Source organism: Lepidochelys olivacea (genome assembly GCF_965140295.1).
Source record: "Lepidochelys olivacea isolate rLepOli2 genome assembly, chromosome: 4".
NCBI lineage: Eukaryota > Metazoa > Chordata > Testudines > Cheloniidae > Lepidochelys > Lepidochelys olivacea.
Genome location: NC_140414.1, coordinates 69,628,693 through 69,644,743, shown reverse-complemented (window position 1 = coordinate 69,644,743; position 16,051 = coordinate 69,628,693). Strand labels below are relative to the sequence as shown.

Below are 16,051 nucleotides of genomic sequence, written 5' to 3'. Positions count from 1 at the left end.
TGAACGGAGTTGAATTTCAGCTCTATATTCTGTTATCAGCCTGCTGAGGTACTGTGTCCAGTTTCCCTATCCCAGCTATGCTGCACACCAAAAGAAATTAGAATCAATTTGAACTGATAATTTTTAACTCCAGACATTAGCCCGTTAAGAAAATGTTACTTAAGCTTCTGTCAAGCAGATCTCAAATCTTGCATGAGAAAGGACTGCACTGCTTACACAGAATATGCTGAACTGAAAGAGGGAACTTCAGAGAATGCCTCTCAAGTCTATTCCACATTGTAATGTTTGAATTACACCAGGGAAAGGGGGGGGGGGGAGAATATGTCTTGAACTATCCAGTTTCACACTACAGAAGTGATCCATCCATGATCATAATAAGATCAGATGTCATTCAAATACACATGGAAAACAACACATGGACACACATCCAGTAATGTCAAATCCTTGTGGAATCCATCACAAGGCACAAGATTCTCACATGACTAGCAATTTTTCCCCCTTCACAAAAACACATAGCTGTTTTTCCATCCTGTATTGTCTACGCTGTTTCATATAATACACAGCTCCAAAACCATGGTGTCTGATGTCAATCATATCCTACACTTAATGTGCCTTGGAGTCACACACACACAGCTTTGTGTTTAATTGCATTTGATATACACTAGTAATGTTTATATTTAATGTAACTATCAATTGACCAATTTCACCCTTGTTACGAAAGGCAATTTTATGCTCATCTTCACATAAGAGAATTTCCCCCACAACTATAATGACATTTGGCATTGCAGGAATGGTGTACGGTTAGTCCAGGTAAACTATAGTGAACTTCTGCTTTGGCGAGTTATCCTCTGATGTTTAAAGCAAGTCTATTTTGTTTAAGGGTTTGGTGGAAGAGAAAACCTACCCACTTCTGCATCACTAATTTCTAAATTGTAGTGGAAAAAATATTCAAAATAGAGAATTTATACTTTTTTCTGAAGTCCTAACAGCATGCTTAAGGGTAATTTCTAATTTTCTATTTGCAACAAACTAAAAAAGTTCTATTAGTCCATTTCAAACCCATTTACAACACAGAATACTTAGGAAACGGTGATGCTTAAATCAATTTTAAAATACGTTTTCAGTTCCTCTTTAACAGCAACACGTAATACAATCAGGGATCGCTTCAGTAGCTAAATCTGTGTGTGCTCAATTGGAAAATGCAAAGTAGCTATTTTTTGTTGTTGTTTTGTTCAGTTTTAATTGTTCTCTTTATTAACACCAGGTCCAGCTGTTTGCAATTACCTAGCTACTGAACGGCACAGACATTATATAAGATCCACCAAGTATTATGACTATTTTTTTATACCTGACTAATATGATATTGAGTTAACTTTAAGACAGTTGGAACCAAACAAAATAGAGGAGCTGTGATACGCAAAGAGTACACTAGGGTAAACTTCAGGCAAATTAAAAAAATTGACAGTGGTAAGCAGGAGCAGTTCACCCCAGTGTATGGAAAGATGCCAGAACTAATAACTAAGAATTTTAGCAAAAAAAATTCTATGTTCACATGGTTCTCATAGCTTTTCTATAGTTAATATGAGGCTGGCACTCTTCAATATCTGTTTGTGGAAACAAGTCATCCACTCAGGAAAATGAAGGACATGCTTAGAATCTTTTTTTTTTCCCTTTTTAAAAACTAAAAGCTGGTTTGTTCAGAGTGTTTCACCAGGTTTCTTGTTAGCATCAGGTAAAAATGCTAATGCTAAAAATCCTTCACTCCCCCCAAAATAGTGGCAAAGCTGCTTCTTTAAACTTATTCAGATGTCTTCTGCTATACATAAGAGAGGATAACTTGGATATAAGGTGACCTCTTTTGCTTAAGGGAAAATTTAAATTATATTTGCTTTTCACAAGCCTCGATTCGATTTCTTCATGTAGCACTTAGTTACTATATTATTTTCCATGTATGTATTGCTATACACTGAAGGACAGGATTTTTTTTTTTAAATGAACTAGAAGAGCATTCCCAGTTGCTTTAGAAAATGTAAAGATAGCTGAAGTGATTCTGAAGATATTAAACAGTTTGAGATACAATAAATATGCAGAATTTAATTGGTAATATTGATCACGCTAAAAATTGAAAAATTCACCCCTTACTGCACTCCAAATGATCATCAGAAAGCTGCAAATACTCAGAAGCCTTAACCAGCATATTGTTCTCAGATCATCCATTTTTGCAGGGGTCAACAGAACTCTGATCTCAACAAACAAAGCTTGCAGCTTACCTTCATAATAGCCAGATGTATATTCTGAGATCTATGCATATACTCCAGCTGAACAGCAATTCGTTTGTTTAGATTTGAGAAGTATTTCATTTTGCTTTAAAAACATTACTTTGAGAAGGTACAAACTGATGTTTCAGTGCAGCAAATACTGAACAAGCTGTTGGGCTAGTGATGTCTTCTTAACCTATTTCAACTATACTCAATAAGGTAGTTTTTACTTTTAAACCCACGATGGAGGGGAGAGAGTAACAGAGTTTTGTTACATGGTAGTTGTAAGAAAACAATACAACTTGGAACTGCTTCATAGCTTTCACTCAAGAGCTTTATTAATTGAATAAAAACATCACTAAGAAGTTATAACAGGACAGTAACCAAACTCAGTATTAGTTTATTGCCTGATCTTGGGATTTGTTCCTGGAGATGTTCAGCAACTGAAGCAACCGTCCCCTCATTTCCATCTCTTTCTCCCCCCATCCCCTACAAAATGTTACTGATTGACCCACTGACATGGGGCAGGCAAAGAAGATCAGAAACAGTTTTAGAAGGGGAAGGAAAGTTTGTGCCACTAGCTGAAATTACACAGTATTATCGAAACTTAATTTCTCTTTCAACTATTGGCATTTAGGACCCAGGTAGCATGTATATACAACTTGTGTTAGAGTGACAAATTTGGTCTGAGTAACCAATGAAGAAGAACTTTGGAGTATTATGGCCCCATTTGGAAAACAGCTTTTCAATTCGTTGACTTTATGGCATTTTAGTCACATGGTTATATTTCCAGTAGAATGCAAGCTAGAACACCCAATTACCTCTGAAAATTACATTTTCAAAAAAGATAACTGGCCTACCTGTTTTGCAGCAATGTATTGACACTGCTTTTACGATCGGTGCTCTGTTCTGGCACAAAAGATTTATCCTTTTTATCTAATCTTGTGTTTGAGATATTATTTCCCAGTGGGCAAGAGGCATTATTACTGTTTCTTGCTCGGTCTGTTTGCCCTCCTGTGTTGTGTGCAGTTTTTGGTGTACCTCCACACATCTTCTTAGTTCAGATGTACTCTCCCAAAGCTTCTTGAAAATACTGAATACTGGCTTAAGAGATATGGCTTTAAGTTAGTTGCTTCACAATGGCTCAGCATCCAGCAACCATAGACATTTCCTCTCAGAAATTCAACCAAGTCTTTTGTAGCAATCCACTGGGTTTCTTTTTTAGAACTAGAGTAGCATGTTCTGCCAACCAATAATTCAGGAAGACAATTGCATCCAACGTGATGTAGTATTTATCCCAGATTAGACCACCACACGGAACTTTCAAATTTCAAAGCCCATCCAAGATTATCTCCTGCTTCTGTTGCCGGAGTTTTTCCACCAAGCCCGGTAAGCAGTCAGCAGATACAGCAGCTAATACTGATTTTAACTACCTTTGTTTCCTGGTATGAGATTATGTAGCTGGCAATTATTTATTTGGTCACAAGACCAAACCATATGGCCTCTGATAGAAAGAGCATAGTTGCTTTTGCACTGACTTGCCCTTAGCTGCAAGGTTGTTCTAACACTGGCTACAACACCCTCTTAATGGCTCTCATGTGAGCAAGTGTCATCTGACAACTCTTAGCAACCACCTATGGCTCAGCACCATACTTCAAATGCAAATAAAAATCTGTCACCAATACCCTACAGTTATCAGGTAAGGAATGATTAACACCAGCAAACACCCCAGAATTTTTGCACAGTAATGGTTTTACTCTGTAAACAGTCTATATTCATCTAAGACCCTGATACTGCTTAAAAAAAAAAGCAGCTTTTACACAATGGAAGGGAAATCTGTTTACAGAATACAACTGATAGGTAAGACCTGACGAATATGAGGGAGATAACGTTTCACTTTTACACTTGCTTAAAAATATGTCCCTTAAAAATAAACTAAAAGACAGATGTTTTAAATACCAAATAGGAGTTATTAAAAAATGTAGTACAACTAAAAACACTCCCTACCTTTAAAAAAAATAAAATAAAAAAGATTAACATGCACTTGGAGAAACGGGATTAGAACTAAAACCAGACTTTTGTTTTACAACAAATGGATATTCAATCCCTTCAGCAGTGCATGTGTAACACTGACATTCGTGGTCAAACCTTGGACCTCTGGAGCTATGTGGATGAGTCTCTACTGCATGAGCTAAAAAGCCATATGACTGTTAGCTAAGGCTGTAGAGCAGACTCATTAATCTCTAAGTGGTCTCGGTGCCACTAGATGGGACAGAACACCACACCCAGGAGGTGCGTGAGTTACACATGCCAAGAGGACATGTCTTGTTATCTACAAGCTCAACTAACCTCATCACGGTACAGTATATAATTGTCCCTTCTGCCCTTAAAAAAAGGATTCCACCCAAAAAACCCAAGCACCCCATACAAGATCACCATTTTCTGCTAAAATTTGCTGTAGAGTACTGTCTACACACACGCACCAAAAAAAACAATAAAAGTTGGGCATTTGTAAAGCCCTTTTCAGCCACAAAGCTCTTTATAAGGCAAGCATTATCTCAGTCTTACAAATGGGACAACCTAGGCACAAGTAGGTTAAATTACTTGCTCAAGGTCACTCAGCAAGTCCAGGGTAGAGCCAATAGTAAGTTACATGGTCTTCCAATTCCCAGCTCCATGCTCAGTCCACTAGATCATAATTGCTCCTGTTCATGCTTGAGAGGAACAAACTACAGCTTACCATGCCCTCCTCAAATCTTCCCAAAATCTTGGGAACCATGCTCCTATTCCTGTCCTTTTCAAGCCTGTAGAATGATTCCGGACCACCGTTAACATGTTTAATCCAATCTAAGCCATGCACTAATCGTGCTGAGTGCTACTTGTTTGAAATCTAATTTCACAGCATGGTAGTATTTATTACAGACGAGACCTGACACCACTGAAGAGAAAGAAAATGGCTCTCAGAACAGCATGAACAGACGTCCCATTTTTAAAGGGACAGTCCCGTATTTAAGCCCTCCTGGAAGTATCCTGACTTTTTCTTTAAAACAGGCAAATTGTCCTGTATTATTTGTCTCCCCCACATCAGTACTGGTGGGTACTGCTGCTGGCCGGATCCCTGCTCGCTAGCTGCTCACTCACCAGCAGTGTGGAGGGGGTGGGGGGCTGCAGTGGCCGATGATGGGGGTGGGTCTGCAAGGCTGGTGGCAGGGCAGAGCTGCAGTGTGCAGGGCCGGACACTCCCCCCGCTGGTCCCTCAGTGCAGTCGCGGCTGCGTGCCGGCTCTTGGCCAGCAGGGCCCCATCCCCCCCATCCCATTTCTGGCCGGCACCGGCTGCGTGGTGTGAACTGCGGTGACTGGTGAGTGCAGGCAGGCGCCAGGCAGCGGCCGGCTATTTGTCGCTCTGCTGCCCACCCATTGGCCCTCTCACTGTCCTCTCTCTGCTTTGCCCCTTCCCCAACCCCGCTGCCCCTCCACGTACCCCTACGCTCCCAGCACTGTGCGGAGAACCAGCCCCTAGTCGGAGCGCTTGGCTCACCAATAGCCTGGCCAGCAGGCTCCTTCCCTCCCCCGGTCTACACTGGCAGTATTAATGCACTGCTGCGGCAGCACTTTAACATGGCTTTTGTAATCGCGGCCCAGCGCTGGTGCACTGTCTACCTGGTGCTTTACAGCGCTGAAACTTGCTGCACGCCGGGGGTTGGTTTTTTTCACACCCCTGAGTGAGAAAGTTGCAGCGCTGTAAAGTGCCAGTGTAGACAAGCCCTAAGACCCGCTGGCCCAGGACACTGGCTAGTAGGAGCTGAGCCCTGCATGTGCCAGAGACCCGGGCAGCCACTCTGCCGCTCAGCTAAGCTCCCGAGTGGAGCCCTAAAGCGATTTTAAGCCTGTTCGTGACCCAACCCTGCAGGCTCCACAGCAGCCCCCAGGGCAGGGACTTAGCACCCTCTTCACCTGCCCCACTCCCCATGCCCCCTGGGTCCTTCCCCCAGGGAGCATGGGGCTGCTGCATCCCCTAGGCACCCTCTCCTGCTGAGCCACCTCTCTGGCCCCATTCGCTGAAGCCCCTGCAGTCAGGTTTCCTGGGCCCTGGTGCACAATGCATCCTTAGGGCTTAATCCCTTCCTGCCTGTGTTGTAGCTGGGGGACAGGAGGCCGCTGGGTTATGTCAGTGGCCAGCAGCAATCTGGAGATGTTAGCTGCCTTTTGACACTGTGTGGGCAGGAAGGGACAAGCTGCTTCCAGCCACAGGGCAGCAGGGAGGGAGGAAAAGTTGAGCTCTGCAAAGACACAGGCCAGGTCATCCCTTCCCCCACCCCACCCTGCGGCTGAAAGCAGCTACCTGTCCCTTCCCTCCCGCACAGGAAAGGCTGCTGCTCAACACATTCTGGTGTGAACCCTGGCAGAAATCTGGGGAGGAGAGGCATGTGACCCTGTGTGACCCCCCACGTGTTGCCTCAGGAAGACACAGGTACCAGGAGATGAGGGTCCATCTCAGGGGCCCAGCCAAGCCTGGACCGTTGGGTTGGTTGGTTGGTCGCCCTCCCCCACCCCCATGAGAGAGAGAGAGGTGTGTGTGTGTGTGACCTCTCCCCATGTGAGCCCTAAAGATAAGAAGGTAAATAAAAAGAATCCAACTACACAGTATTTCTTTTTTGCAGGGACTCAGTCAACTTGATGTTAATTTGAACATTTGTCCTGCATAGTTCTGATTGATTACCGTTGAACTCACCTGAACACAAGTAATTTTACCAGGTGTCCCGTATTCAGCACAGGGAAATATGGTCACCCTAAGAGTAAGAAGTGACGTTCTTCATGCTATTTGAGACCTTAGTTATGCTATCAGTTACCATCCTGGATCCCCAGGAACTGTGCTATACTATAGCTTTTGAACAGTCTCTTGGAGGAACCCCAAGGGCTCTGCCTCCCTCTTCCTTCAGCATAGGCCACACAGCCTCACTGCCTCCTAAACTGAGCTACTAGACTTCTGCATCATACTATGAGCTCTACTCTGCAAATCCAACAGAGAGACTCCTAGTAGATACCTGTTTCAGAGCAACAGCCGTGTTAGTCTGTATTCGCAAAAAGAAAAGGAGTACTTGTGGCACCTTAGAGACTAACCAATTTATTTGAGCATAAGCTTTCGTGAGCTACAGCTCACTTCATCGGATGCATACTGTGGAAACTGCAGAAGACATTATATACACAGAGACCATGAAACAATACCTCCTCCCACCCCACTCTCCTGCTGGTAATAGCTTATCTAAAGTGACCACTCTCCTTACAATGTGTATGATAATCAAGGTGGGCCATTTCCAGCATAAATCCAAGTTTAACCAGAACGTCGGGGGGAGGTAGGAAAAAACAAGGGGAAATAGGCTACCTTGCATAATGACTTAGCCACTCCCAGTCTCTATTTAAGCCTAAATTAATAGTATCCAATTTGCAAATTAATTCCAATTCAGAAGTTTCTTGCTGGTGTCTGGATTTGAAGTTTTTTTGTTGTAAGATAGCGACCTTCATATCTGTGATTGCGTGACCAGAGAGATTGAAGTGTTCTCCGACTGGTTTATGAATGTTATAATTCTGGACATCTGATTTGTGTCCATTTATTCTTTTACGTAGAGACTGTCCAGTTTGACCAATGTACATGGCAGAGGGGCATTGCTGGCACATGATGGCATATATCACATTGGTGGATGTGCATGTGAATGAGCCTCTGATAGTGTGGCTGATGTTATTAGGCCCTGTGATGGTGTCCCCTGAATAGATATGTGGGCACAGTTGGCAACGGGCTTTGTTGCAAGGATAGGTTCCTGGGTTAGTGGTTGTGTGGTATGTGGTTGTTGGTGAGTATTTGCTTCAGGTTGGGGGGGCTGTCTGTAGGCAAGGACTGGCCTGTCTCCCAAGATTTGTGAGAGTGTTGGGTCATCCTTCAGGATAGGTTGTAGATCCTTAATAATGCGTTGGAGGGGTTTTAGTTGGGGGCTGAAGGTGACGGCTAGTGGTGTTCTGTTATTTTCTTTGTTGGGACTGTCCTGTAGTAGGTGACTTCTGGGAACTCTTCTGGCTCTATCAATCTGTTTCTTCACTTCCGCAGGTGGGTATTGTAGTTGTAAGAATGCTTGATAGAGATTTTGTAGGTGTTTGTCTCTGTCTGAGGGGTTGGAGCAAATGCAGTTGTATCTTAGAGCTTGGCTGTAGACGATGGATCGCGTGGTGTGGTCAGGGTGAAAGCTGGAGGCATGTAGGTAGGAATAGAGGTTTCCGGTATAGGGTGGTGTTTATGTGACCATTGTTTATTAGCACTGTAGTGTCCAGGAAGTGGATCCCTTGTGTGGACTGGACCAGGCTGAGGTTGATGGTGGGATGGAAATTGTTGAAATCATGGTGGAATTCCTCAAGGGCTTCTTTTCCATGGGTCATAGAATCATAGAATATCAGGGTTGGAAGGGACCTGAGGAGGTCATCTAGTCCAACCCCCTGCTCAAAGCAGGACCAATCCCCAATTAAATCATCCCAGCCCGGGCTTTGTCAAGCCTGACCTTAAAAACTTCTAAGGAAGGAGATTCTACCGCCTCCCTAGGTAACGCATTCTAGTGTTTCACCACCCTCCTAGTGAAAAAGTTTTTCCTAATATCCAACCTAAACCTTCCCCACTGCAACTTGAGACCATTACTCCTTGTCCTGTCCTCTTCTACCACTGAGAATAGTCTAGAACCATCCTCTCTGGAACCACCTCTCAGGTAGTTGAAAGCAGCTATCAAATCCCCCCTCATTCTTCTCTTCTGCAGACTGAACAATGCCAGTTCCCTCAGCCTCTCCTCATAAGTCAGATGCTGGTCCAGATGATGAAGATGTCATCAATATAGCGCAAGTAGAGTAGGGGCTTTAGGGGACGAGAGCTGAGGAAGCGTTGTTCTAAATCAGCCATAAAAATGTTGGCATACTGTGGGGTCATGCGGGTACCCATAGCAGTGCCTCTGATCTGAAGGTATACATTGTCCCCAAATGTAAAATAGTTATGGGTAAGGACAAAGTCACAAAGTTCAGCCACCAGGTTAGCCGTGACATTATTGGGGATAGTGTTCTTGACGGCTTGTAGTCCATCTTTGTGTGGAATGTTGGTGTAGAGGGCTTCTACATTCATAGTGGCCAGTATGGTGTTATCAGGAAGATCACCGATGGATTGTAGTTTCCTCAGGAAGTCAGTGGTGTCTCGAAGGTAGCTGGGAGTGCTGGTAGCGTAGGGCCTGAGGAGGGAGTCTACATAGCCAGACAATCCTGCTGTCGGGGTGCCAATGCCTGAGATGATGAGGCGCCCAGGATTTCCAGGTTTATGGACCTTGGGTAGTAGACAGAATATCCCAGGTCAGGGTTCCAGGGGTGTGTCTGTGCAGATTTGATCTTGTGCTTTTTCAGGAAGTTTCTTGAGCAAATGCTGTAGTTGCTTTTGGTAACTCTCAGTGGGATCATAGGGTAATGGCTTGTAGAAAGTGGTGTTGGAGAGCTGCCGAGCAGCCTCTTGTTCATATTCATAGTAGATACCTGTGCATTCTTCAGGGGCTAATGCACTCCAGCCAGTATTTGCAGTGACACTCAAGCAGCAATTTCAAAACAGTGGGGTTTATTATTTGACTGGAGCACAGTACTGGAAGTCTTTAACTTTTATTTCTCTTGCTAACTTAAAGCACAGTTCATTCTGGTCAGCCCAAAGCAATTCACCAGCCAAGCTGTAGTGAACTCCATTTTCAGGCTGTCTCTCTCTCTGACCTCCTTAGTCAGTTCCCAGTGAAAGAACCAAGCTTCTTCCAAAGCCCTCTTATTCCCCCAACTCACCCCTCTGTTCTCAAGCTGGGGGTCTCTGCTCAGCTTCCCTGCTGAGCGCAGCTCCCTGAGTCATTAGAGCTTATATTGTCTCTCGGACTCCTTGTTGATCTGGGTCAGTTTCAGCCAGTTCCTGAATGACTCTATTCATTTCACCCAGACAGGGACATGAGGCACACACCTGTGTCTCTTAGAATCACAACTTAATCCTGAAAGACAACTTAAATCCCACCCCTCAATTGGGTAGCAATGCAAAGCATGGGGGAAACTGAGGCACGCATAGGCCTCAAAAAAACCACCACTTACACCAAGGCAAAACAGAACCCTTAGAAAAACAGTTTTCTAGATATATCCCCTCCCCCTCAATACTTTTTTATTATGATCAACAAAAGCATAAGATTAAAACTTTGACATGTAAAACTGCATTTCAACTCAACTTTAAAAAGACAACTTAATTTGTAGGGCTTATGTTTGTGCAGTGCTACAATACAGTGAACCACCTGAAAGTGCAAAATCTAACAAATTCTGTTATGTTTATTCCATATATAAGTAATGCCAATGCACAAAGTATTAAGTTTCACTCCACTTAACACATACACACAGAAATATATTTACTACACTGGGGACGGGAGACTAATTTGACAAGCAGTATTTTAGTGAATACTGCATGAAAATACACACACACATATATAGATATATAGGAGTGTAACATAATTTGAGGAGGATGGGCTAAGACTAGTGGAAGAACAGAAGATGCTGCCAGTTGCTCTATAAGCTTTCCTTCCCCTCCCCAAAGAAGAATGCTCAAGTAAGCTATTGTAATCAAGATACAGTATCAATGTCTGGTGCTAGAATCACAGAAATGAAAGACTGGAAGGAACCTTGAGAGGTCATCTAGTCCAGCCCCACCCACTGAGGCAAGATCAAATAGAGTCAGACCACCCTGGACAGCTGTTTGTCTAACTTGTTCTTAAAAACCTCCGATGACCAGGATTCCACAATCTCTCTTGGAAGTCTATTCTAATACTTAACTATCCTTGTAGTTAGAAAATTTGTCCTAATATTTAATCTAAATCTCCCTTGCCAACTGAGGATTAAAAAAAAAAAAAACCTGCCTGATATTTTGAGATGCAGCGTACTCAATTCCCACTTATGTCAATGGGAGCTACAGGTACTGAGCACTTCTGAAAATTGGGCCACCTAGTTTTCTAATCTTCTACTCATATGACCTCATGTCAAGGTTCCTCCCCCACTCTGAACTCTAGGGTACAGATGTGGGGACCTGCATGAAAAACCTCCTAAGCTTATCTTTACCAGCTTAGGTCAAAACTTCCCCAAGGTACAAAATATTCCACCCTTTATCCTTGGATTGGCCGCTACCACCACCAAACTAATACTGGTTACTGGGGAAGAGCTGTTTGGACGCGTCCTTCCCCCCAAAATACTTCCCAAAACCTTGCACCCCACTTCCTGGACAAGGTTTGGTAAAAAGCCTCACCAATTTGCCTAGGTGACTACAGACCCAGACCCTTGGATCTTAAGAGCAATGAACAATCCTCCCAACACTTGCACCCCCCCTTTCCTGGGAAATGTTGGATAAAAAGCCTCACCAATTTGCATAGGTGACCACAGACCCAAACCCTTGGATCTGAGAACAATGAAAAAGCATTCAGTTTTCTTACAAGAAGACTTTTAATAAAAATAGAAGTAAATAGAAATAAAGAAATCCCCTCTGTAAAATCAGGATGGTAGATATCTTACAGGGTAATTAGATTCAAAACACAGAGAACCCCTCTAGGCAAAACCTTAAGTTACAAAAAAGATACACAGACAGAAATAGTTATTCTATTCAGCACAGTTCTTTTCTCAGCCATTTAAAGAAATCATAATCTAACACGTACCTAGCTAGATTACTTACTAAAAGTTCTAAGACTCCATTCCTAGTCTATCCCCGGCAAAGACAGAATATAGACAGACCCACAGACCCTTTGTTTCTCTCCCTCCTCCCAGCTTTTGAAAGTATCTTGTCTCCTCATTGGTCATTTTGGTCAGGTGCCAGCGAGGTTACCTTTAGCTTCTTAACCCTTTACAGGTGAGAGGAGCTTTCCCCTGGCCAGGAGGGATTTCAAAGGGGTTTACCCTTCCCTTTATATTTATGACACCTCATTTGCCATTTTGACTGGAATTGTCTGTCAAGGAGGAATATGGAATGATAGCTTTGACTTCCATTTTGCCCTTTCCTTTCACTACTAGTGCCATCTCCTGGCACCTCTGGATTAAACACTAATGGCCACCATATTGGAGGCATCAAGTGATTACCAGCTTACCAGCCCAACACTTCAACAGTAGCTCACCACTTCCTTTCTCTAACCAATTTTTGAAGGATGCTCAATCTGCAACACAAGGCCCAAAGACGAAATCAACCTACGGGCAGGCAGAGAGTGTGCATAAACAATGATTCAGGAAAGCCTCCTACTCTCCTGCTATAATCCATTGGGAAATGGAGGTTAGTCATTCCTTTTATAGGACTGTTTGGCAGTATGTCACCTGCTGTTTGTAGGTCACTTCTAAACCTAGATAGACCTAACTCTCTTCTTTACTTTGATTGCTTTTAAAATGGCAGTATTGGGTATGCATTATTAATCCCAAATGCAATTTCAACACACACCCCCCTCAAATACCTTAAATATCATGATGAAGTCCAATAGGATATAAATTTCTGTACCAAAAAACCTATCCATTAAGGCCAAGCATTGTTTCAAGGTTTGTTTCCTTATGCTATTGTAGATTCTTCATTCATGTCTCTAGTAGGATTTTCTTTCCCACATCCTTTAAGAGACAAACTAAAGATATCTGTAGACAAACAGAAATTTCACAAAATTTCTTGCCAAAAGAGCAAGCATGATTCAGAGACATAGACAGCAAAACCAAACCAACTTCTCTCCTTTTAATCATATACTACTGGCTGGTTCTCCTAAAACTGAAGCAGTAAATACAATAAGCAAAGCCTGTTAAAAGGTAGAGAGTAGCACCAAGTATTTGTCATATATGAATACAAAAAACAAAAACAAACAGATGTCAGATTCCACTTCAACTAAAGATGGATTTCCTTCTGTTCCATTTGCTGAACCATTTATTCGTGGTACTTTCCAAAACATGTTTGCTAATAAATATGTTTTCCCAAAAGACACTTCTCCCCGTATTTACTGTGAACATGCAAAGTTCTAACACACTGTAATAGCTGCATTCTTTTTCTTATACTTATTCACCTAAAATAACCCTGAGACACTGAACAAGCTGCTGAGCCTATGTAATCCACCTTGTTTAACTCTGCTGCATTGTTACAAGTTTCATACAAGTTAGACCAGATCCTTTCTACATTAGTCACTCAAGTGAACAAGCATGTGACTTACACTGACTCTCTCTAGCTTTAGATTTTTCACGTAAGCAGGGGGTCAGTTTAATGGGGAAGTTCTTACTACCAGGTTAGAAATACCAGAACCACATTAGAGGCAGGCAATGTGAATTTCGAAAACAATTTTTTACTTTATTAAATGAAATATCTGAGCAGTACTAGAGGAGGGTTAGAAGTACATATCTCTAGGGACCACTTGCTTAATACAAAACACACCAAATATTGGGGCTGGAGGAGTATATTGAATTTTTCCCAACTTCAATGCGATTTCAATTATCTTTAGATTGTTAGAAAACAGACCCTTCTCTTCTCAAAAGAAGAAACTACCTACTGTTAATGTCTGCTTTCTTCATCTCTAAATTAGATTACCAGAACTCATTCCCCATCAAGTTAAACATAGCTGTCATAAATAACAAGAGCTGGTGTGAATAAATCACACCAAGGTCTCAAAAAGAAAAGGAGCACTTGTGGCACCTTAGAGACTAACAAAAGTTATTTGAGCATAAGCTTTTGTGAGCTACAACATGCGATGAAGTGAGCTGTAGCTCACAAAAGCTTATGCTCAAATAACTTTTGTTAGCCTCTAAAGTGCCACAAGTACTCCTTTTCTTTTTGCGAATACAGACTAACACGGCTGCCACTCTGAAACCAGGGTCTCAGTTTCAAGACCCACATTCAGAGTCTTATCCTAATCTTTGTTTGGTATCTAGATCCCAAACCCAAAGCTGCAAAGATAACATGCAAAACAGGAACAGTGACGCTGAGGAAGTCCTGAACAAGGCTCAGAGGCAGAGAATGTTTTCAACAGTAACCCCATCAGCGGAATTTCTTGCCAGAGAGAAGACTGAGCCCAAGTGTGGCTGTATTCAGATCAAAAAGTAAAACACACATTTTCAACACCAAAATAATAAGGTCCCTGTGGGGGCATAGTTTTAATAGGCAGAACCTTAATACAGAATAAAAGGAACCAAGGGCTTGCAAAAAGGTTAATTACAATTCCATCTTCATCCAAATCTTTTCTGGACAAAGAAAAGCTATGTGCAAGCAGACATAACTTCCTTTATCTAAATAAAGCTATTAACCCTCCCCTCACACCAAAAAGATTTTTTAAAAACCTTAATCAGTTACTAGCTCTTGGTTTATCATAAATTCATGTCAAGTATTTCTCATATTTTAGTTCTGGAATAAAAACAATTAATTTGTTGAAAAGTTTCAAAAAATTGCATATTTACTTTTTTTCTTTTTTTGGTTAAGGGTACAAAGTACACCTTTCGTAACAAAGTCCAGCCCTTGGCCTCTAACACCAATTTCAGATTTGTCTGGACACCAGAAGCTTGACTGAAGCAAGCAGTATTTGTTCTGTTTAATGTGTCCCAATCAGCAGGAGAGCTCCACCTCCTCATATAGTCAGCTCCCTGTCTTGGTCAATGCATCAGTCATATGTCACTTGTTCCAGACTGAATCATGTGATCAGGCCAACTTCCAAGAATTCAGATACTAAATAAAGATGCTGCCAAAGCACATCTGACAACGGCTTTCGCCAGAAACTGAAATGGGGCAGAATCTCTTACCCTGCCAGCTTTACTGCCCATACACCTATGAACCTTACCAGCTATTATAACTGTATATTTGATAGCAGAATTAAAACTACATATTGTGCTTGTAAAGAGGCCAATTTACCCAAGACACTGGAAAAAAAACAAAACAAAACATCTTGTATTTTTATACTGTACCAATTCTTGTTGCATTTTTAATCAATTAATAAGGAATAAAATAAAGAATCTCTCAGAACCTAAGGCCAGCAGACACCTCTCCACACCATCCTGGGGATGACAGCCTGGAACATGGGCTTGCCTGTCCTTTTCTGCTCCTTTGCCCTCATTTGTACAACCTATTTTCTACTAGATCGCCTCCAAATTACTGCTCAAAAAGAATTTTTTCTTAAAATCAGAAAACTCCAACATCAAGCAAGTTACAAGTACATACAGGTTACAGGTGGTTGAGGACATAAAGCCTGATCCTAAAGTACAGAACACCCTCAACTCCTGATGACCTCAAAATGCTGTTAAAGATCCATTTCAGTCACAAATAATGTAGACTTTTTAAAAACAAAGTAGTCAAAAGCCAACCTCCTTTATTCACGGTGCCAATACCAGAATTTCACCTGAACAAATGAAGACATTACTTGCACCTAAACAAATACATTCAATGCTCTGCCTCACACTGCTTCAGGTGTTTGCAGTACCATCAGCTGACTGTGACTACTGGAATTCCAAATAAAAATAATGTCATGAGACTAACCAACAATCCATTAGAGAGACTAGACCCTTGAGATTTTTCCCCCTCCATCCCCAGATAGTCAGGAAATTTTGGAGGAGCTAGTGGTTGTTAAATCCCTTTGTCCCATTGATATGTTGACTTTGTGGCTGTTGGAAGGTAGAATATAACAAGTAACTTACAAAGTGAGGTTATTCCAGACAGACATTGTTAACACCTCAGGAGAAGGGAAGAGATGAGAAATGAGAATAATGTGTTTAATACTCATGAACA

General features: G+C 42.1%; 1 protein-coding gene across 3 annotated transcripts in view; it reads right to left on the bottom strand.

The window, feature by feature from the left end:
- Nucleotides 1-16,051, bottom strand: part of FNIP2 (folliculin interacting protein 2) — a gene marked incomplete at its 5' end in the record, with an annotated part of 90,184 nt that overhangs the window by 58,919 nt on the left and 15,214 nt on the right. Inside the window, one exon of one of the 3 annotated variants that reach the window (XM_084626387.1) lies at nt 3,119-3,309. The exons of the other annotated variants lie outside the window; for them this stretch is intronic. Within the exon in view, the coding sequence (XP_084482513.1) occupies nt 3,119-3,309 (191 nt within the window). Of the gene's footprint in view, nt 1-3,118; nt 3,310-16,051 lie in introns of those variants that run through there. 3 annotated transcript variants of the gene reach the window in all.